We start from the raw sequence: 24,365 nt of genomic DNA, 5'->3' as shown, positions 1-24,365 counted from the left end.
CGCGCTGCCCCCTGGGAGCGGTAGTCCGCGGCGGTGTGCGCGGTGACGCTAGCGCGCCGGCGTCACTGAGGCGGCGGCGCCGGGAGAGGAAGGGTGTGTGTGTGTGGGGGGGTGTGTTTACGGTGCGGGTGGGGCGCGCAGCACCGCCGGCAGCGAGGCCTAGTCGGCGGCGGCGGCGGGGGGGGGGGGGAGGGAGCGGGCCGGGCCCGCCGCCGCAACATGTCCGCCTGCCACAGCTGTGCCGCCGCCGGCCGCCTCTTGGGCTCTACGCTGCCCTCTGCGCGGAGAGGTAAACCGCCGTCCTCGCTGCGGCCCGGCCTGACGGGGAGGGGGGGGGACGGGCTGGGCCTGGCCCTCAGCCCCCTCACGGGGCCGGAGTGCGGCGGTCCCTTCCGCTTCCCTGAGGGGGAGCCCCGGTCCCGCCGGCTGTCAGCGCACCGCACCCCCACAGCACCGCCGCTGCTGAGGGCTCCCTGGCGCGGGGACCCCGCCGGAGCCGTGTCAGCGGGGAGCAGCCGCTCTGCCAGGCGTTGCCTGTGGCCGGGAGACCAGCAAGCCCGGGGGAGTTCGTGCTGCAGCGCGGCGATAAGGGCTTCGCTTGGGCAACGGCTGTCTGCTTCGCCCTCTTATTTTATGTTTTTTTTTTTTTGTTTTTTTTTTTTTTTTTTTCTTCATTCTATTAATCTTTTCCTAGTGTCACCCTGGGTGGTGTGAGTGGACGGCCGGTGGCGTGTCAGGGTTAAGGGCAGTATTACATGGTGCGAAGTTCTGGAAAAATGAGCCCACATTGAAATATCTTTTGGGAAATGTAATGCGAGAATAGAGTTTATTTCAAGGCAAATGATTTTCAGCAGCAGCCATCCAGTGTTTGTTACCTAGCAGTGCTCGTGAGTTTAATTAGCTGACTAATTAAAAACCTACCTTTTTTTGCAGCCTAAAGTTGAAATATTTCTCATAAAGACTTGGGCTTAGTTAGCAAAAAGTAATTCTTTCCAGCTTGGTAGAAGGGTGAGAATGCAAGCCACTTACTGGAAGTTTAAGCAGAGGGTGGCTGTTAGGTTTTTACTACTTTTATCCTTTTTCATGGTGTTCTTGTGGGTAGTGAGAGCTGACATACTATGTGCTGCTTTTAGGGAAAGGCAGATCGCTCCCAAATGGTGCTGAAAATCTCCACTGCTGCCACATTTGCAACAGGGTTTTGAACGATGGTACCCTCAGCGATAGCCTGACAAGTCTGAGATGATTTATTACCTTCGAGAAGTTAACTAACTCAGTTGACTTTACATTTACATCTTTGACGTCACTTTTGCTGAAAGGCTTAAACCAGTACTTTCAATTCCAGCCTGTCTGGCCTCATGCAAACCCACTGAAACAATTAACTTTAAACCAAGTAACGTTTTGAATTGACTTCAGGATTATCTGGTTTTAAACTTGTATTTTTTTGTCTGAACTAATATTAAAAATAGATATGTAAAAGAGCAAATGAGACTAAAACACAGTTACAGAGTAATAAGATTATGCATCAGCTTTTCGTGAAAGTTCTTTTATATTATTTTGGTGCATTTTTGTTGTAAGAGATTATATTTGCTGCCAGGTACTTTGTTTGCTGTTCCCAATAGGTATAAACTTAAGAGTATTCGGAGTGCATGGATCAGTCAGGTCAATCAGGTGTTACGTGGGACAGAGAGGAGACTTCTTTCGTCACAATCTCCCTGTCACTTCCTTGGGCAATAGGTTCTGCCAAGATATTTGAAGCTTGGCTCAAAAGTCAGTATTTCTTTCCTCAAGTATCAATTAAAGGTTAATAAGGTGTAAAGGCGCCTCCCGTTCTTTCATAATGCGCTAACCTGAACACCTTGGATAGATGCCATAGCTGCTACCAACATTCTTACGTTAGGTGCATGTCCTTCAGATTTACCGTTTCAAAAACCGACCCATGCCCTGACTGCCAGTTATATGTGAGCCAACACTGCTGCGCTAGCCAGCTGTTGCATATTTGAACATTTATTGGTATCTGGATCATTCAGTGGAAGTTGCCAGGCATTGAGCTGCAATGTTGATTTCTCCCCCAAATCTGCCTCTTGGCTTATTTATATTCAAGAAAGTAGTTGTGGTAACTGTCTTACTGCTCCATTCTTTAATTGTGCAATGATATTTTGTCAAAAAAAAAACAAAAAACATTTGGACCTCATGCTAAGCACAGGGACAAGGCTTTCCATGTTTTACCACAAACTAATGTAGCAACAGTGTGATTTTTTTTTTTTTTTTTTTTTTTTTTTTAATTTTTCCTGGCTTAGCCTATCTACACCCTCTAGAGATCAGCACGTGTAGCAGGGTGAGTTTAATGGTCCCAAAAGGCTGGCCAGCTGAGACTTCTGTGAGAGTGGATTTAACAGCAACAGAAGTGTTATAGTGTGGCTGTAGTGCTGCTGGCCAACCTTCATCTGCTGTCTGTGTCCTGTCAAATGCTGGAGGTGAAGCCCCACAGCCGCAGTGTTTCTGATCATAGATGGGCACAGTCAGTAACGTAGCACTTACCAGCTCAGTACTTGACACTGTGTATAGTTTCACAGTTCAGCCAATACAATTTTCAGTGCATTATCTGTGTCCCAGGGGCACTCTGAATTAAAAACAGCGATTTTTAGTCCAAGTGCAGTGCTTAGTGGTGAAATATTTGAGTTTCTGTATTAGTGCTTCATACTTTCTATGCAGACTAAATCTCCCTATATTACAGGAAAGTTGTGTAACTTTGGGTTTTGTTCAGGGGAGTTGAGGTGGTTTGGTTTATTTATTTTGTTAAGGGGTCTTTTCTACTTTGCCTTTTCAAAGTGGTAAAGCAAATCTCAGCAAAGGAATAAGCCAGCAAGATAGGGAATTAATGCAGAACAGCTATTGCACTATAAACGCTGACCACGCTTATTCTCTCCTGACCAGTGAACTTGGCACACGTACTCTTCAGAGTTCTCTGCAGATTCAGATGAAGGAACACAACTGTGTGTGAAAATAAGCCAATATTTTTTAGTTTACTATGATATTTTCATAGTTTATCCTATGTAATCTAAAGTATGTTGCTGTGTTGCAGTGGCATTCAGCAGAGGAATTTAAAATTGGAAAGCACATTGTTCATTATTCCTCCCTCATGTTAAGAGACAGAAGTATTGCTATTACAGATTTTTTAAAAAGATGACATCTTTAGTCATGTTAAAAGTAACTGCAAGTCATCTTCAAGTTAAGTAATCTTAAGCAGCATTTAAATTAATAAAGCGACTTCAGATCTAATTTGACACCATCTTCTTGGTTGTGGCTTTGTATAAACCTGCGACAGTTTTCCTGGTAAATTTAGGCTTGTCTGTAATGCTATTTTTTTTTTCTTTTTTTCTGCTTTCCTGTTGTAGTAGCAGGGTGGATTTTCTTAAATGTCCCCTTTCAACTAAGATCCCAGGTCTTAGTTGTCATTGTTACCTCTTTCAGAGCAAATGAACTATACTCCTCTTGCAATTCTTACTGTTTTTATTAATTTTTAGAAGAGATTTTGGAATTTTCTATGGAATTCTCTCATCTGTCTAGCAGTAAAGCCATGTATTATCAGCAAGTTTTTGATTGTCATAGTTGCTATATAGCTCTTCTGTCAGTAAGTCATAGAGTTCTTATCAAATCCAGGGAGCAAGTGAGAAATTTTCCACTTCAGATGAGAGAGATATGAGATGGGTTCCAGGCTCTTGTTTATGTTGAGAGATGTTGAAATCACAAGTGTGACATATGTTGATTCACATCATACCTAGTCATGAAATGTAATCCTATCTGCTGTTGCAAGAGGAGGAAAAGGCTGCTTAGTTTCTCAGTGAGGTTTTTTTCATGTTGACAATAAGCTATTACAACAGAATTAAGATTACGCTGAATTTACTTGTGCCTGTCTGCCAGCACGTGCCAAATATGACACTACCTTTTAGTTTTCACTAGGACAATTTTTTTTGTCAAGTGGTACCTCAGATTCCTGGAAACTAGTTTTTAGTAGAGTTCACAAGTAAAAGCCAAATCCAGACATGCAGTCGTGAGTCTGAGACACTTTGGTAATTTTTGCATAATGAGGAGACACTACAAAGCTCTCTTACTTCAGGGGTTGAAGTCTTTCACAGTAAGTGCTGGATGTCGATTGTATTTATCATTCTGAGGATCAGTTTCATAACTGGGATGTTCCCTGTTTCATCACACAGTGGGACTCTCTGATGTTAGAGGGCCTGGAATTACTTTTGGGTCATCTTGGACAATCCGGGCAGCTTTTAATGACGTGAACATTAAGGTGGTGAAGAGAATTTACTTTGGTTAACTGAAATTTGGATGTTCAGAGTTGAGTTCTGTTGCCGAAACCTTTGAGCTCCATTTAATGTAAATATATTCTTGGGTTTGGTAGCATTGGGATTAGAACTAGACTATTTTAATGCTTAATTATCATGTTGGTTTTTTTTTTTTTTTTTAGGTATTACTTGTGGTCGTACACGCATCCCTGTTTTAGGAAGACTTGGGACTTTTGAAACTTGTTCCTTAAGGCGAATTCCTCTTAGAAACTTTTCAGAAACACCAGCGTATTTTGCTTCAAAGGATGGTGCAAGCAAGGATGGTTCTGGAGATGGAAGCAAGGTAATCTCCATCCATTAGGTTTTTCAATAGTTTATAAAAAATGTTTCTTAAATGTTTTTAGTAGATGTTTTCCTTACTTAAAATTAGAATCTCCTTGAAATTTTTGCTAACTCTTGACATTTCCTTCAAGTTGCTACAACTGACATTGAAGAAAAAACAAATTGTAGTGTGAATTTGTTAGCAGACAAACCTTATAAACATCCCACAGTGCTTTTCCCAGTTTTTTACATCTTTTTACCTAGCATAAAGGGACACTTGAAAACTTTGTAGAATGTGATAAATCCTCAACAGGTTTCAGGATCTCAGGAAAGAGTATTAATCAGAACTATTCTCCTTCAAAAGCCTGCTACTCCCTAGTAGGCTTTTTAAAGTAAGTACATTTAAAAATGTTTTTGTTTTTAGCACGGTTTTGGTAGTTGTATTAAAGAAGACAAGTTTTTGAGGAGACTAGTTTTATTCTTGTTAGTAAATTGTAATCTATTTTCATCCTAGTCTTTCTCTGTAATTATAGTTAATAAACAGCTTCTTCAGATAAATGATTACCTGAGAATAAAACTGCGCTTTAGTCAGCAATTAAGATTTTGAGAGTTCACAGGCAATAACTGTGTCTTAGTAGGGTGTTTTGTGACATCTGAGGAACTGTCCAGATGACACAGGTGTGTTCTGAAGGTTCAGATTAAACTTTTTTAAGAAAATAAAGAAGGAAGATAGAAAATTTTAATAGTCTTTCTTTTTTTTTGAGAAGAGTTGCGAGGAGAATTGTGTAGGCAAGCAAGATTTAAAAAAAAATGGGGCATCGCCTTAGGAAAGGGAAGAGAGATCTTCACTGTTTCCTAAAATATAATAGTTTTTATTATTAATCAAAGTATGAAGGCATAGAATGGATACAGATTTAAAAAATATTAACCTTGAACACTACTAAGCGGGATAACATGGATAAAGACAGGTAGGTCTCTGTCAGGGAGCTCTACCTTAGAAGTAAAAAGTAAAGTATTTCCAAGCAATTTCTGAGGTGCTTGTTTTATAGGCCATATCTACCCTACAGCCATCTGCCCGCATAGCTACATCTGTCAAGAACGTGAGAAGAGTTGTGGCTTCAGGAACCCTTAGAATCAACACAGTTGCAATAATGAAATTACTCTCTCTATAAGTATGATTTGTTTTCTTTTCTGAGGTTAGACTAAATTACATTGAAATACACCATTAAAACATTCTGGACACAGTTTGACTTGCTACTGCTCTAGTGCCAGTCAAGCAGTTCTAATGTAGATATGGGATGCCTCTTCCATGGACATGCCAAAATTGGCAGACCTGGGAAATGTAGATGTGTGTGTATTTAAAAATACTTGTGTTGTTCTAAGTTTCCAAAGCCTTTAAAAAATCCTGACAATATTTATTCTGTCTTTCTGCTATTGAAATATTCACATTACCGGATTCCATAAATACAGTGCTAAATGTCTAGTGTAATAGCTCCATTGTTTGGGGCTAATTGTCTGGAAATCTTTTTTAGAAGTCTGTCGGTGAGGGGGGTGGTAAAAAGTCAAGCTCTGGAAGCTCTGGAAAAGGAGGGAACCAGCTGCGCTGCCCGAAGTGTGGTGACTTGTGCACACACGTGGAGACTTTTGTGTGTAAGTTTTAATGAATAATTTCTTTTTTAATTAGACACAGATGTCACTACATTTGTGATCTAGAATGGCCCTGATAGCTAAATTTTAGCCTACCTAATTGTAGAATGTCAAAAATTTTGTTGTGCTTAGTTTGACCATGTTGGTGTAAGTGTGTATTGTCTCTGTGGGTACATTTGTGTAACTTCCTGTAATGTGGTGGAGCAGAATAGGGTAGTGGAATTCAAGCCGCAACTGTGAATATACAGTTTTAAACTAGTTTGTTACCTTTTGTACAGTGCAAGAGGTGCTCACATAAACAATACTATTTTAACCACTGATACTTCTTTCTGTCCATTATATATTTATATGCTTATATATGTATGTTTGTAATGTCTGCCCTTTGTTTACTAAATGATAAAACTTTAATCCTGTGTGTACTATAACCAAAGTACTTATCCAGCAGAGGAATTGGTATAAGACAGATGGCTTACTAGAATGGTCTTCTATGGAAAGTCAGAGCCATAATACGTTCCAAATAGGAGGCTGGAAAGTCCAAGTAGAAAATTCAGAATGTGTCAGATGCCTGGTACACAGCAGCAGTAGCTTCTTTTTTTGAAGTACAGTCCAAACTAATGCCAGTTCTGCTTTAGGTTCTATCAGACTTGAAGACATTTCTCCATGTTTCAGTGCTAATGAGACCAGCCTAAAAAACAGTTGTCAGAAAGCAAATACCCCTTGTTAGTTGATGGGGCTCAAGGAGGAAGTATCAAGTCCTAATCAGACTTGTGCACTAAGAAGCTTAAGACAAGGTCAGCATAAACCTGTTCAACAGTTGTTAACATTGCAGTTGGTGAAAATAATGAGTGGATGTGCTAGTATTTTATATGAGTATCAACAAATAATATTTAATAAAAATTATCAAATATCACGAATCACAAGACAATTCTATAATAACAATATATGTTAGATAAAACAATCAGTCCTTAGCTACTGGGTTTTTTTCCAGAAATAATAATCTTTTTGTTTGTTTGAAACTATAGGCAACAAGGTTTTTTTAAAAATCTGGCACTAGTTGATGGAACTAGAAATACAGTCTTGCATGGTGTTCAGTATTTTGACCTAGACTAGGTGTGGTTGAAAACAGTGGAAGGATTTTTAACCTCATTTACCTTCTTACCACGTGATTCATGAGTAGACAGGGTCATTTTGAAACTCTTGCTTCACTGGTGTTTTGGCTCCTCTTGTTACTGAAGTTTGTCCTTTTATCTGGAAATGTCACGCAAGCATTGCCCCAGAGGAGAACAACCACTATATCCCTGGAAAGCAGAGATGTGATTTAGTGTATTGTCAGTGTCGCTAGGAATCTTTAAGTGTGCTTGAAAACTTTCTTAGGAAGAGGATTTGTTCATACTAACATCATGGGAGAAAATGTACATGCAATCTTAGAGTCACAAGTAGTGATACCGCCCTGGAACTGCCACATCAGAATGGCACAGGTACTGTAAACAGCTTGGGACTAGAAACCCGCTTTGTGCTTGCAAAAGCAGTGTTACAGCTGGTCCATTTGTCAGAAGCTTGAAAGTCAAAATATGAGAAAGTTTGCTTGTGAATAATTGGATGTATCTACTTTTCTCATCCTTGTGTATTTTACTCTGAGCCTTTAGGATTTTATAGCCATTAAGTGAAGTCTAGTTCAAACTAGGCACACCATCACCAGACAATGGAGTAGAGCAGACTTTTTTGTTCATCTTGAGAACAGCAGTTGTCACTTTTCTGTTAATTGGTAACTTACGATATTTGGTTTAATTTTAATTGCTCTAATTTCTCAAATTCTTGTGAGTCATGGTCAAGATTTTTCTGACCCATGTCTTTCTTGTTTAGTCTGTTAATTGGAGCACACTGCTTCCCAGCCAAACTGTAGAACATAAAGTGGCTGGAAAATGTAAGAGCTAAGTTCTAATTATCTTAGAAACAATTTTTAAAAATAAACTAAACACTAATAAAAAAATTTTATCTGTCTCGTTCTGCCCAAATTGAATGAGTTGCAGGTTGTATTATACATACTGTAACTTTTTTCAGAGAAGCCTTTGATGTTGCTTAGTCAGGAAAAGTGATGAATTTGTTCAATTCTGGTTGGAGTTGCTGAACTGCAGAGCCTTAAGTAAATATCTAAAGCCAAAGGAAAATAAGCAATTAGCATTTGTTTCAGTTTTTAAATATTAGATTTTTCAGTCATTTTGAGAGAAGTAGGGAAACTAAATACTGAATAAAAGCCACACTTATTTGTAAATTGATTGCCATTGAGTGTCAGTGTGACAGACTGGTTGTCCAGTGGAGTTTGTTTTTCATGGGACTTTACTTTGAATCCAGAAATCTTGCACAAGGATTTGCTTGGCAATGGTTTTCCAGTAATTAACAATTAAGGAAGAATATGATGCAAACCAAAAGGAACTTTCCTTTGACACACTTTCTCAGCAGTTCCTATATTGTTTTGGGTTGTGTGACTCTAAGGAGAGTTTTCTGATCAGCAAAGTAAGATGTAAGCCTCAGGTGTAGAGTGAAATCCAATAGCTATGAAGCTGATTGACATACGAAGCCTTATCTAGGTGCAGCTTTTCCTCTCTCCACCTGATGCCATCAGGTTGGCTCCCATCCTCCAAAGCAAGACTTCCCTGCTACTGTACGTATTAAATAGGCAAGAAGCTTCCCTGCTCTCTTTCTCCTGCCGTCTTTGTACCTTATAGCAGTTTAATAGTAGCCCATTATCTCAACTGAACAAGTGTTGTTAAGATAAATCCTCCAATTGTTTTGGCTTCCTGTATGTATTGTAAAAACCCAGCCTTTTTGGCAAGGTCAGCTCCTATGGACTTTAGAAATCTCTTTGCAAAGTGCAGCCTCTGTGGTAATGTTGCCTGAATCAAAAACAACACTTGACTTTCATTTTATTACACTGTAAATATTTGCAGACATCTTAATGACAGTGAGATATTTTGACGTGAAGACTCTTTGCTGTGATTTTATGTGTTTGTTGAAAGAACATATAAAAACATGCCAGTATTTAAGAATAGCAAAGTTCTTGTAATTTTGAATGCTCAGTTTTAGGGAGATAGCTGTACTTAAACTTGGTTTTCTTCCATTTCAGAGCAAACTTCTCAAATGTTTTTGTTCTGTTAAAACTAATATTGATACTTTTTTTTCCAGATTGCTGTGTAGACGATAAACTGGCTAGTTCTGCAGCTGTGTTTTGATAACTGAGTCTCTTCCCCAAGGCACCCCACATGACAAAGTTCCCCTGTAACTGCAGACCCCGTTGGTCTTGCTGAAAATTAGGAAGATATCTAATAACCTTCCTCTGTGCTACTTGGAGTAATTGATAAAAGTGTACTCTGCACAATAATTTTTTTCAGTGAATCATGTTTTAAAGTTGCACAGTACTATTTTTATAGCCTGCTCTTTATTTTCTATTTTTTTAACCATTCCTAATAAAGCTATTAGCATTGCATAAGGAAGGACAAACAGCCTCATGGCACTGTAGTCATTAAGAATATTGGAGGTGTTTTGAGTGAGTGTTGGGAGAAAGTTTAGGGTTTTTTTCCCTACAATATTGTTGCTAATTAATAGCTATGTAAGAGGGGTGGGTGCATGCAAGTGGTTCTCCATCATGTTCCCATTAGGCTGAAAACAGTAATTTGGAAGGTTGCCAGGAGAACTTCACAGCTGTTACACAAATTTTCTTTGGAGTAGAGTTAATAAAGCTGTGATGGTCACAGTATTATGTGCTGCATTCTTAAAATAATCTGTTGATTTTACTTATTCAGTCCAGGTGTGTTTAATATTAAAAAAACCCCACAACCACCTGCTCCTCTTTTGCTGATGCCAGCTCTAGGGGAGGCAACAACAAGTTATAAATAAGCAGCTTGTTTATTGGTAGAGGCTGTTATTAAAATCAGCTGGTACCACAGCACTCAAACCATTTTCTACAAACTTTTTATGACTTCAGAAGTTTTGACAATTAAGTTTTTCATGTGGTTGTCTAGTTACATTTACTTTGCTTTTAATGTAAAACATTTACTAATATATTTACTTTAAATCAGTTCTGTGGCACATAATTGGTGTTTAGTAGCATAGTAATATGGCCAGAAAAGATCTATTTTGAATTACAAGTTTATTCTTCTCTACTGTCTATTTTGATTATTTCAACTTTGCTTTTCCAAAAGAAGAAAAATAAGTAATACAAGTTCTGGTTTGCAGGCTTTTGAAACCAGCCTTTGCAGATAACATGATTTCTTGAGACAGTTTACAAAGTCAGCAGTAGGAGGGTTTGGCTTTTGGAATTTGAAAGACATTTGTTCTACGCTTGACAGGAAAAATAAATAAGCAAAAGATCTTGCAAAACATCCAAGTCCTGATCATCTGTTGCATACCACAGCTGCCTCTTGTTGGGATGAGCCCTTTGTGTGACCCCACTGTGCTCTGTGTCCTGGGCTTAGGTGACTGGCGCATGCTCTGTAGAGTCCCACTGCCAATGGGGTGCAGAAACCAGAAGCTGCCACAGCTCTCCTTACCTGTGCCTGCTGCATGCTGTCTTTGAGATTGCTTCCCTGCACTTTATAGTCTGTCTCTAACCACATTTGGGTTGGTTTTTTTTGCCCGCTAGTTTGAGAGTTTGGAACAATTTCTGCCTAGTTAGAAGCCTTCATTAATTTTGCATTGCTCTGAGATGCCAAGTTTCCTCTTCCGAGCGTAGTGCTACTGAATAAGTATGAAATAGATTTTTGCTTTTTAATCCCTTGTTTGCTCTGCGTTGTGGCTTTTTGGGCAAATTACATTCCCTTTCAGTCAAATTTCATTGTCTGATAATTGCTTTTAAAGCTTCTAAGGTGAGCGAAGGGGAAGTGTTGTGTAAACACAGAGGTGGTTGTGCTGTCTTACAGGTGCTTCTCCTGTGTGTGATGAACGCAGGCAGTTAAATGAATGCTATCTAAGCAATTCCTCTTACCATTTTATTTTACTTTTTCTGCAGCTTCTACCCGTTTTGTGAAGTGTGAAAAGTGTCACCATTTTTTTGTTGTACTGTCAGAGGCAGACACAAAAAAGAGCATCATTAAAGAGCCCGAGTCAGCAGCAGAAGCTGTGAAATTGGCATTCCAGCAGAAACCACCACCTCCGCCAAAAAAGGTATGGTTCTTAATTTCACCTCAGTGTTTCCTTGTATTACAGCATGGTGAAATGCTTTAGTTCTTAATCTGCATCAGGTGTGTAATGAGTCTACTGTGACAGAGCAACAAACAAGATTAGCTCAAGATTAAGATTTTGAGAGCTATGTGACCCAGAAGACAACTGATAAAGGGGACAAGTAGAATCATAGAATGGTTTGGGTTGGAAGGGACCTCAAAGACCATCTAGTTCCAACCCCCCTGCCCTGGGCAGGGTCCCCTTCCCCCAGCCCAGGGTGCTCCCAGCCCTGTCCAACCTGGCCTTGAACCCTTCTAGGGAGGGGGCAGCCACAGCTTCTCTGGGCACCCTGTGCCAGTGCCTCACCACCCTCACAGTGAAGAATTTCTTCATTATATCTAATCTAAATCTACCCTTTTTCAGTTTAAAACCATTACCCCTTGTCCTATCACTACACTCCCTGATAAAGAGTCCCTCACCATCCTTACCCCACTTTAAGCACTGGAATGCTGCTCTGCGGTCTCCCCGAAGCCTTCTCCAGGCTGAACAACCTCAACTCTCAGCCTGGCCTCACAGAGGAGGTGTTTCAACCACCTGATCATCTTTGTGGTCTCCTCTGGCCCCACTTGAGCAGGTGCATGTCCTTCTGATGTTGGGGGCCCCCCGAGCTGGACCCAGCACTGCAGGGGGATCTCACCAGAGCAGAGTAGAGGGGGAGAATCCTCTCCTTTGACCTTCTGCCCACACTTCTCTTGGTGCAGCCCAGGGCACGGTTGACTTTCTGGGCTGTGAGCGCACATTGCTGGCTCACAGTCAGTTTTCTACTCACCAAGCTCCCCAAGTCCTTCTCTGCAGGGCTGATCTCCATACACTCCTCGCCCAGCCTGGATTTGTGTTTGGGATTGCCCTGACCCATGGGCAGGACCTTGCACTTGGCCTTGTTGAACTTCATGGCCTTCACACGGGCCTACCTCTCCAGCCTGTCCCAGTCCCTCTGGATGGCAGACATCCCTTCCCTCCAGCATGTCACCACACACACAGCTTGGCGTCATCTGCAAACTTGCTGAGGGTGCACTCGATCCCACTGTCCATGTCACCAGCATCACAATACCAACCCCTGAGGAATGCTACTCATCAGTGGTCTTCACTTGGACATGAAGCCATTGACCTCAACTCTGAGTGCGACCATCGAACCAATTCCCTATACACTGAACGGTCCATCCATCAAATCCGCATCTCTCCAACTTAGAGACAAGGATGTCATGTGAGACAGTGTCTAAAGCTTTGCGCAAGTTCAGGTAGATGATGTCAGTTGCTCTTCCCTTACCCACCAACGCTGTAACCCTGTTATAGAAGGCCATCAGATTTGTCAGGCATGATTTGTCCTTAGTGAATACATGTTGGCTGTCACCAACCACCTCTGTTTACCATGTGCTCTCACATAGTTTCCAGGAGGATCTTCTCCATGATCTTGCTGGGCATAGAGGTGAGTCTGACTGGCCTGTAGTTCCCCAGGTCTTCCTTTTTTTCCTTTTTCAAAAGTGAGGGTTATGTTTCCCCTTTTCCAGTCAGCGGGAACTTCACTGGACTGCCATGACTTCACAAACATGGTGGATAGTGGCTTAGCCACTTCATTCACCAGTTACCTCAGGACTGGTAGATGAATCTCATCAGGTCCCATGGACTTGTGCACCTTCAGGTTCTTTAGACGGTCTCGAAGCTGATCTACAGTGGGCAGTTCTTCGTTATTCCAGTCTTTGACTTTTCTTTATGCTCTGTGGGTGGTATGGCTGGAGCACTTGCAGGTGAAGACTGAGGCAAAAAAGTCGTTGAGTACCTCAGCCTTCTCCATACCTGGGTAACCAGGTCTCCTATTTCCTTCTGGAGAGGGACCACAGTTTCCCTAGTCTTCCTTTTATCACCAACTTGCCTATAGAAGCTTTTCTTGTTGCCTTTGACATACCTGGCCAGATTAATTTTATTGGAGCTTTGGCCTTCCTAACGTGATCCCTGGCTGCTCAGACAGTTGCTCTGTATTCCTCCCAGGCTACCTGTCCTTGCTTCCACCCTTCCTTTTTCTTTGAGCTTGGCCAGGTAAATACAATAAAAGTAGTTGGGCTTGTTTTCCTCTGCCTTTGTCTTGTGACTGAAGTCCAGTACCTTCATTTACTCTTTGTGACCCTGAGGCTAACCTCAACCTCCACCAACCATAGTATCTTTTAATTCCTGCTATGGCCTCATATTCTGTACCCTAATGTTAGCAGCTTCCTTCTGTAGTTGCAGAACCTTTTATTTGGACAGTTTCTGGGCAAGAACTGTGGCTGATTAGCTTGTGGCCATGACCCATCTTAAGTCATTTGGTTTCCCTCTCAAATAGTGAGAGCTTACTGTGTTTCTCAGGTTCTGCTGGACTGTAATGGTTTCTGAAACTGCACATGGCTCCTGAGTAGGCCTCTTAAGAAATTAAGTATTCTTGAAATTTCTCTTCCTTTTACAGATTTGGGTGAAAATTATAATGGCTTTAGATAGTAGTAGGTGAGAACTGCAGACACAGTATGATTGTGTAAGTGCCACGTTTTTAAGTAAACTTATCAACAAGTATATATTTTGTATTTTAGATGTTGGGTTTCTGTTTCTCAGTTCTGTAATGCTTGATTTAGACCACAGGCCATCTTTGTCACAATATGCTATTTTTAAAATTTTTTTTTACTGCACGGTGGTTTAGAAGTGTTACTAAAATTGAGTTATTTTTCAGATTTATAACTACCTCGACAAATATGTTGTTGGTCAGTGTTTTGCCAAGAAGGTGCTTTCAGTTGCTGTGTACAATCATTACAAGAGAATCTACAATAATATCCCGGCTAACCTGAGACAGCAAGCAGAAGTTGAAAAGCAGACTTCTTTAACACCAAGAGGTTTGTATGATGTTTAGTATTTTTCTGGCCAAATAAAGTTTACCATTTCAGGTCTTCAACTTAAGAAATTTGAGAAAGGTTTTACCTCAACACCAGAAGTTCTGTAATTGGAATGAACTAAAAGAATTGCTATTAAATTTAATTTTCACTGTATGTAAACTTCTGATTTATTTAAAAGTGATCCAGAAGGCTTATGATGTCATGGGTATTGCCTGCTATATTACATGCTTAGCAGTTTTTACAGACACGTGTTATTAGGTATTTAACTTTATAAAGTGAGCCTCCTAAATTTCTCTTTCTAGACTCATTTACTGCTTAACAGTAAATCTGCTGTTTAATCTGCAAGCAACAATGCAGATCATGACGACAGTATTTTGCACAGTAAATTTGAAGAATAGCTAGCTTTCTAGACTCACTGGCTGCTGTTGGCAGCATTTGTTGATCACCATAGTATTGTTCCATATCTAGCAAGAGTTGTAGGTGTAGATGGAGTTACTCTTGGCAGTACTTTTGCTACTGAGTAAGTGTGTAGCTATGTTGATCTACTGTATTTTTAGAAGTAGGATTAAGTTACTGTCTGATTCAAAGTGTACCTTGATTTTTTTTTTTTTTAAGGTGTTTTGTTCTGCCTTGCAATAAATAGTACACCAGGCAAACAGAATCTTCTTTGTTTGTTGAATTTATGTAAAGAAGTATTTTAACTGAGGGGGAAACATTAGTAGCACTTTTTTGGTAATGGTAGGAGAGCACTTGTGTACCTGGCGCAGAGAAGTTCCTGACCCTCCACGGGAAGATAAAATGGTGCATACCCAGAGGGACTGGCACTGAACATTTATAATGGATAGTACTTTGAAATAGTAGATATAAATGTGAGAGTTTAAGGAAGCCTTGTCAAAACAAAGTTATGTTACAACATCTTTTTTTCCCTGTTATAAGTGGCTTTAAAATTAAAATCTAATCAGAGGTAATAGACTTACTGTTTTAAGCAATGGAAAGCTTGCTGTCATTTTAAAAGCATGCAAGTTGGGTTTTGGATTAATTTTAACAGTGATGAAAAGTAATTTGTATGGGCATTTCTTGTTAGAAATACTTTCATACACTGTGATGAGATGTATTCAGAAGAGGGCAAGAGGTGGAGAATTTATAAGCTTTTATAAACTTACTTTTTATTACTATTTTCATCCTCTCTCTTAGAATTAGAAATCAGAAGACGGGAGGATGAGTACAGATTTACAAGTAAGTGAACTCTCTCCTCATGTCCTCCTCTGTAATATCTACTCTTTTGATGTTAATGTAGAATAGTCTTCAGTGGCCACTAGTTTAAAATGCTGAGTAAAATCCTGTTTGCTTTTCTTCTGTAAGTAAATTTAATTGATGGCATTGAGCATATTTTTAACAGAGGTTACAAGGATCTGACTCTTCATCTAGTTCTAGGTGGAAAGCAAGTAAAATTTAAAGATATCTTTTATGAAGTTGGTTAAACAGTTATCTCACCTTAGAGTTGTCCTCTATAGAACAAGTGGAAATTGAGATTTATGTTTAATTTAGAACTGAGGTCTGATTATATTAATAATGCCACACAAGATACGATGGGGGGTAGGTAATAAGGGAAGTTAGGCAACTGGTTTTCGTAGGGTATTTGTACTCTTAAAAGGCATGGTCACCTTGAACCTCAGAATGCCATTTTTTTTCTTCCTCTTAATCTAAGTGAGGTCAGTCATGTTTGTTTTCAGTTCACTGGAACTCTCACTGTCTGTTGAACCTCTTCCATGGTCTAGTGTAGGTCAGTTTGTAATCTCAGTTATACCTCTTCAAACCAGTTTTCTTAAAATCCAGCTCAATCTCTATATCCGTGTGTAGAGACAAAACCTGTAACAACTGATCTAAGACACGTTTTTTAAGTCTTGAGATTACCTGTGTGTTGCTTTTGTAATTGTTGTAGTATACTAGCTCTTGTACTTTCTCATCATAGAAATCAACAGTTTGGGTTTATTTTTCCTCAGGTGCTAAAAATAAAAAAATACAGTTAAAATGAGTCAATCTGTAAAGACTGAAAATTTACCTTGTTTTTAATATAGAGGAATATTTTTAGATAATTCACTGTACCACTGGAAATTCTTTTCCTTTATACAAATTGTGCTTGTGCAAAAATACCATTGGAACTCACGTTTTTGTAATAATTGTGCCATATTTCTGTTGCAGTCCTATCTGTAAACTTCTGTACAGATAGAATTACAGGTTTGCAGAACAAAACAGAAGTATCAAGGTTTTACTGTGTATTTAAGGTAATGGTGGACCTTGTCAGTGCTCAAAAAGTACTATTTTTGTTCTGTTCAGAACTACTGCAGATTGCTGGAATCAGCCCACACGGTAATGCTTTAGGAGCATCAATGCAGCAACAAATGAACCAGCAGATACCTCAGGAAAAACGGGGAGGAGAAGTACTAGATTCACCCAATGATGACATAAAACTTGAAAAAAGTAATATTTTGCTGCTTGGACCAACTGGATCAGGTATACAGCTGCATGTTTTTTATAGCTGTCAGATTTTTCTTAGAATTGATAAGTGATTTTCCTCTTTTGTGATTATTCCAATTTGGTGTAGAAGAAACTAAACTGTGAATTCCAAACTGGGTTATTGGCTTTCATGCCATGATAAAGAGCTGAACTAAATGGCCTTGAAAAAAAGGGAGGTCTGGTCATGTGGTTTTCTTTTTTTTCTTTTTTTTTTTTTTGTAATGCCTATATTATTTACTAACTGATTAAAAAATGCGAGTTTCAATAAGCTGAAATAAGACAAATTTAACATTTCTCTGCTTTAGATGGCAAGTTGAGGTGCTGTGGTTAGTGTTGTTTCACCTCTGGGACAGATCAGTTACAGGGAAGCTTAAAAGAGAAATTATATTTGTGTGTTTATAAGGAGTGGGAGTGTCTTGTGCTGAAGTGATATGCATTTTGCAGACTGTTTAGGAGAACATTCACTAAATTTTGTTTTTCCCCAACTTCAAAGCAGGAGCAATTAGACTTTGCACTGCACCCTGAGTGTCTGCAAAGGACTACTGGTTTATTTAATTTTTAATCTATGCAGGTACATGTATTTTGGTTCTTACACTGTGTGGTATTTTATTTCTGATACTATATGCATTTCAAGCTGCCTCAAATGTGTAGCATTAGTTTAACTCAGAAATATAGCTTGCCAACATAAACATTGTTTATAAAAACTGACTTCCTTGGGAAATATTATTATATAAATAAACATGTTGGCATCATTCAGAATGTCTAATGATGGTAATGATGATCCTGTGGTAAATATTTGGTTTGTGTGCTTTAAAGAAATGTATGGAAGCTATACAGTTTTTATTTTATCAGGTAAAACCTTGCTGGCTCAGACTCTAGCTAAATGCCTAGATGTACCTTTTGCTATCTGTGATTGTACCACCTTGACTCAAGCTGGCTATGTTGGTGAGGACATCGAATCTGTCATTGCAAAACTCCTGCAAGATGCCAACTACAATGTAGAGAAAGCTCAGCAAGGTAAACTTTTACAATGTTTCTTGAAGTTCATTCATAAACTGTGTTAATTTCACCTCGGTGCTCTAAACTTTGAGACCATAAGTATTTCTGTAATTTATATTCCTCTGGCATGTACCTGAATTTTAACACTTTAAATCAGAAATAAGAAACCTGAAAATACCTCTAAGCATATCTTGCGGTTTTTGTTCTTGTCCATAGTTGGACAAGGGTGCATACATGTTTGCAATCTACAGTATGAAAGTAGAAGAGGCTGCTGCTGTCTTAAATTACGATCTTCCATGTGTCTAAATTTCTGCTTTTTAAGAGAAGCAAGGTCTTCCTTACATCTGTTTTCTGTAACTGCAGGAATTGTTTTTCTGGATGAAGTAGATAAGATTGGCAGCGTTCCTGGTATTCATCAGTTACGGGATGTTGGAGGAGAAGGTGTTCAACAAGTGAGTACTTCTGCGGAGTGATTTTACTTCATAAGCAAACAGCCCATCAGGTCTATTTATCCTCCTATCATATGTCAAGTAGCTTGGGAGTGCAGAGAGTCATAGTTCTTCAGTTCCTTAATTACTAACCTTTGAAACCCTCGTCTTTCCTCTTTACTTTCTTCATTCAAAAAAAAAAAATCTGAAAAGCATCTTGAGACTGCTTCATAGAAACATTTTAATTAGAAAAAGTCTTTGCAGCATTCAGATGGCAAGTTGCATGACATAGCCAAGAATAGATAACATTTTCCATTTTGACAAAACTGTTAAAGCAACTCGTTACTAAGTGCAGCTCATAATGTACATGGGAGTCACATAAAAGGGAGATTTTTGTCTATCTTTGAAGGGGATTGTCTCGTATGGAAAACTGATTTCTTTAGACACTTACTATAAAGGCATGAGGAATTAAAAAATGTAAATACATCTGTATTTACAAATAAATTACATACTGTACAAAGTAAGTACAGTATGGTGTGCTGCCTTGTGTGATGCTACACAGTGGAATTTTATGTTGCTTATTCTTTCATCCTTAGGGCTTGTTAAAATTGCTAGAAGGCACAATAGTAAACGTTCCAGAAAAGAATTCTCGTAAACTACGTGGAGAAACGGTGCAGGTTGACACAACAAACATCCTCTTTGTAGCTTCTGGTGCTTTTAATGGTCTCGACAGAATTATCAGCAGGAGGAAAAATGAAAAAGTGAGTGCATCGGGCTGTATTGGAACTGAAGAATTATCTTAATTACTTTTCACACTACTGACTTGTAAAGGTCTTCCTGTATTTATAAACCCACTAAGTTTGTTTGTAGAGCAGTGGTTTTCGATCTGTTATCTGGGAACCTGAAGTCAAGGCTAAGAAAGGTAGCAAAGAACAAGCCTATTGTTAATAGGCTTAAGTAGCTTGCAGTGGTTATCTGCTTCCACAGAAAACTTTTTAGCATATACAAATAGGAAAGAGAGGGGGAAAAAAGGTTGAAAGCAGTTGGTAGAGGACTTGCTATCCATACTTAAGTTGTAAACTTTTTACATTATTGTCATGTCCTATGTTTCTTAAAAACAATATGTGAAACAGTTCTAGCAATTATAATAGCATTTCTTTCAGTTGCAATGTACCAAGTATGAAACTGAGGAAAAGGGTTTTTTCTACTGATATCCAAAGGTTTACTGTTGGTACTTAGTTTGAGCAAATGGTGCTAAAAGCTATCATCATCTTAAAATACCTAGTCATGCAATTTACTGTTTTGTGTATTAATGTCTAGGGACAGAGTTCTGCAGCTTTCTGAAAAAATGTGCACCCTAATTCTAACAGGGGATTGACTGAAATTCAAATTACTGTTTACAATAATTCATGTAGCTTTTCATGCAAGCATTCTGGTATGCATTTGCTTCACTTTTGAGGAGCTCCTTTTAGTGTCACTGGTATTTGTAAACTTGTCAGGATGTGTTGCTAACTTTTTTATCTTAAGAAAAACTTGCTCTTAGGATGATGTATTGATACTTTACTGAGGGAATTAAATGTTATAAGAAACTGTGTGCAAGGGGTCTAATTTTACTATAAATAATTTCCTGAGCTTGAATTAATATGTAATAATGCAATCAGTCATTTGATTTTTTTTTTTTTTTTTTTTAATGTGCATGGAACATAATTTAGTTACATAAGGAAAACTTAACTATTACAGTTCTGTAAGCATAACATCTTTGTTCTGCAGTATCTAGGATTTGGGACACCATCTAATATGGGAAAAGGCAGAAGGGCTGCAGCAGCAGCTGATCTTGCAAATATAAGTGGAGAGTCTGATCCACACGAAGATATTGAAGAAAAGGATCGCTTGCTGCGTCATGTGGAAGCCAGAGATCTCATTGAGTTTGGCATGATTCCTGAGTTTGTGGGACGTTTGCCCGTTGTGGTTCCTCTGCACAGCCTAGATGAGAAAACCCTTGTACGGATTCTTACTGAGCCACGGAATGCTGTGGTTCCTCAATACCAGGCACTATTCAGCATGGATAAGGTTGGAATATTTTTTTTTGATGACTCTTCATTATTTTTGCGTATAAATACAGTGTTAAAGCGATCTAAAATACCAATTGAAACCACTTCTCCCCGCTTTGCAAAAAAAGTAACTTAACCTGTTAAAACTTGACTGGTTTAGATTGGATAACTGTCCTTGTGGGGCAAATAATCTGGAAGTAGTTGAACTGCTCTTCGCATTGACCTTCAAATGAAAATCCGTGACCTTGCCTAACAGACATTGACAGCCGCCTCATGTACTGTAGAGGTACTTGTAGTTGCACATAAAGGGACATAGTCAATACTGGTAATGTTAGTCAAATATATAGTGTAGCTGAACCTTTATGTATATAGCTTCAATATTAAATGTTCTGGTCTGTAACAAGTAAATAGCTACTGTTATTTTCAGTAACACTTGCACTGTTGCACTCAACACACTGATTTATAATTTAAATAATTAACTAGTCTTACCATTTTTCTCTATGTAGTGTGAATTAAATGTAACTGAAGATGCATTGAAGGCTATAGCCAGACTGGCCCTGGACAGAAAAACTGGTGCAAGAGGTCTTCGATCTATAATGGTGAGTAATTTATGTCTCATTGAGTAAATGAATCTACCTACGTTGGTGTGTACAGATCTAATCATGACAATTTTCAGTCAAAACCTGACTTATTTCTGGGTCTTAGACTTACTGTATCCATATAAAACCATGGGGTTTCAGGCTTCTTCCAAAAAAGCCATCTAGCTCTGGCAGTCACTTGCTAACCATATTGTTACATAGAAGAGGGCATACAGAAATATTTTTTTCCCCTCTGTTTTCTTGTAGGAGAAGCTGTTGCTGGAGCCCATGTTTGAAGTGCCCAATTCTGACATTGTATGTGTGGAAGTTGACAAAGATGTTGTAGAAGGCAAAAAAGAGCCAGGATACATTAGGTAAAGCCATAACGGAAGTATCAGAACAGATGAGTAATACAGCTAGACAGGTATTCTGATGTTTGCTATAAAAACAAGTGTATAAACACAAAACCATGCACACAGCCTGGGAAGGACCCAATTCTCTGTATATTGTACACAGCTGAATTAGTGCCTATTCTGTCCTAGAGACTTTGGGTTTGTATTGCTTTAGTTTTTAAATAGAAATTTAAAAATAAACTTATATATGAAGTTACTTTAAGCCTTTTGTGTGTGTCTATATACCTGTAGAAATTGCAGTAAACTATACGCATTGTAAGTTGACAGTAAAAATCTGAAATTTAATTGTGACTGCACTGAAATTTCTGAAACAGAACTTCTTCCTTCCTTTCTACCATGGAGGTGTGTGTTTTTGTTTTGTTTTTTTTTTTTTTTTAATGCAAGCTCCAGGCTGCTGCGGTTTTGTTTACCTTTGCTCTTTCAACAGGGGAGAGCCACAAAGGCACATCTGTTGATTTGCTGAACTCCTGTTAAAATAATCAATTTAATGTTGTAAAGGTTGTATGCTATGGTGGAACACTGAAAGCACTGGACAAATCTGGATTAAAAAAAAAAAAAAAATTTAGTGAAGCAGGGATGGAGCTGGGAGGGAATGGGTCAGGTTAAAAACACAGGTCTGAAATTTAGGAACTCTGGCTTGGTTTCTACTCCTGACAGCTTCTTTGAGTGACTTTCTCCACTGAGGTACATGCTTTGTATTCACCTGTGTCTGTGCTGAAGGTTGGCTCAGCACACTTGGTGTCTTAAGGAGGGTAGTTGGAGTGGAAAGTATCCTTACACTGATGGTTGCTTTAAGGGGTTTTGTGGAGCACCAGCATTCATGTTTGCTGGAAATACTATGTTTACTGATTAAATCAAACGACATAACTGAATTCAGTAGCCTTTTGATTTTCAGTAATGAGACTGCATTCTGGTAGTGGTGTAAATCTGCACAGCATTATTTTCAGACCAGGTCATTTAGCAGATGGGTGCTTGTCAGAACATTTGCCACTGGGGCACTTTGCAGGTAGCATGTTTACAAGAAGCTATGGAAACTGTCTCCATTCTTTTCCTCAATTTCTAAAGTATCTGATCAGTTCGTTTTAATTATAGGGCTCCCACTAAAGATTCATCTGAAGAAGAATATGACTCTGGCGTTGAGGAAGAAGGCTGGCCTCGACAAGCAGATGCTGCAAACCATTAAATACTGTCAGAACGCACGGCTGCATAAAGCGCACTTGGTTATTTCCTTGTGATTGCCTCTGGCTTCAGTCTGTACTAAAGGCATTGGATTTCTCTCGGATACAATATGTGATGAGGAACTTTATTAGATAAATCAGATCTTGTATTTTATTGCAACATCACGTTGATATATTTGATGGACATTGTGTGGACTTGGATGGCATAATGTTCAGATATGAATTGTATATTACACTTGTTCAATTAAAATGTATAGGAAGTATAGCAGCACCTGGACTGCTTTTTCTAGAAACTAAAATGGCAATGTGGGTGCTGCCAATAGCTAGATTTTACAATAATGTTACTCTACAAATGGGAAATCAAGATTAATAATTAGTAGGGGGTGAATAAACTATTAGCTCCTCATATGGCTCACAAGGGGTTATGTTCAGGTCAGTGTTAGATATCTGCTGGTGTTTGAAACCTGGTGGGTGCTGGAGTGACTTGTTACACTGGGGGGGAAGAAGACCTTGCAATGGGATTTTGGAACAACTGGGACACACTTTATGACACTGCTGGGAAATTTTGCAAAAATGTGACACTAGTTTGTTACAGTAATTTTGAATGCAATATCAAATAATATCTTTTCCTTCACCTCTCCATTAGGAGTAAGTTTCAGTCACCTTGAATACTGTGAAAGAAAATGAAGTCAGTAATTTGCTAATTTTTCCAGAGAGGTAAAGAAGATTTCTGGGAAGCAGTAAGCCATCTGAATTTGGACGAGAAGTCGACATAAATTTTTAAATATTAATGTTCTAATATAGTACATTTTGTTTAACGTATTGGAACTATCATGCATCAGTTTTTTGGTGCCAGGTATTTGCCCAACCTATCTTATAATGTTAAGAGACGAAAAAAGTAAATGTATAATATTTTTGATGTTGTCAGTAGTGATTGTTCACATGACACAGTGCTTTTTAAGTTATATGCTCAAATGTTAGTATTGCATCTTGTGGTTTTTGTCTTTGATTTTTAGTCTCATGGCAAAGCAATCCTCCCTCTTCTGTTCTACACCAAAATTAATTTGATCCTTTAGGAAAGTCTTTGTAAAAACACTAAAGGACCTGTATGTTTTTAGTTTGTTTCAGGAATTAAAATTGTTGCTTACAACTTTTGTTTTGTCCCTCGCTGATACGTGGACTTAAGTTTTACTGACCCTTTTTCCTAAAATTTTAATTCACGCTATTTAAATAAAACATTCATAATTCGTTTCAGTCTAGTGGGTGTGTTAGGACAGGAAAAGATACTGCAGATGTGTTGACCCTTTTTTTGTTGTTAATTTTTGTCATATAAATTTTATGTAATACTTGTGTTCGTACATAGAAGCAGTGTGATACACAGTTGTAGCCAGATGCAACAGATACTTCCCTTAGGATTTCATTTTTTTCAGGTTAAATGACCCACTAACGGTTCAGAAAAAGCTGCGCTGGGAGTTGAGGATATTTCTGGGAGAATCTTAGTCTCCTCGAAATCGGAATCTGTGGTGAACTATCTGTAACTGCATCCTCACTTTCCTTTTTGTAGAGTGAAAAAGAATATAACTGCTTTTACTTCTTAATCCTTTAATTCAAATCCTTTTTTAAATGCATTGAAAAAAAAAACACAACATTTTAGGCGAAATTGTTCAACAACTTAGTTTTGAAAGTTGTTCGGAATTATGTAACCAAGAACTGTTTTTAAGGACACACAAAAATGCTGTGTAACTACAGTTTGTACTTCACCTCTGGCGTTTGAATAAAACAAAGCGAATATTCAAGCAGCGGAGAGTTGTCATCCCTGATGTCGCCCCTAGAAATTTTAAATTCTGTAGGTATTCGGAGCTTTTG

General features: G+C 38.8%; 1 protein-coding gene across 2 annotated transcripts; it reads left to right on the top strand.

Moving 5' to 3' along the window:
* Positions 1-113: 113 nt before the first annotated feature.
* CLPX (caseinolytic mitochondrial matrix peptidase chaperone subunit X) lies at positions 114-24,298 on the top strand. Of its 2 annotated transcripts, XM_032994280.2 has the most exons (14): positions 114-289; positions 4,478-4,638; positions 6,149-6,266; positions 11,269-11,423; positions 14,176-14,335; positions 15,530-15,571; positions 16,673-16,849; positions 17,705-17,869; positions 18,215-18,303; positions 18,876-19,040; positions 20,050-20,349; positions 20,837-20,929; positions 21,176-21,282; positions 22,414-24,298. In XM_032994280.2, the coding sequence occupies exons 1-14, from the start codon at positions 220-222 to the stop codon at positions 22,502-22,504; spliced, it is 1,893 nt and encodes a 630-aa protein (XP_032850171.2). In that variant the 5' UTR covers positions 114-219; the 3' UTR covers positions 22,505-24,298. The 2 variants fall into 2 exon arrangements, with proteins under 2 accessions (XP_032850171.2, XP_032850174.2); XM_032994283.2 differs by lacking the exon at positions 15,530-15,571 and having other exon boundaries at positions 122-289.
* Positions 24,299-24,365: the final 67 nt, after the last annotated feature.

The sequence above is a fragment of the Tyto alba genome, unplaced genomic scaffold (assembly GCF_018691265.1).
Source record: "Tyto alba isolate M040663 unplaced genomic scaffold, T.alba_DEE_v4.0 Super-Scaffold_41, whole genome shotgun sequence".
Lineage (NCBI taxonomy): Eukaryota > Metazoa > Chordata > Aves > Strigiformes > Tytonidae > Tyto > Tyto alba.
This window is presented reverse-complemented; position numbering and strand designations above follow the sequence as displayed.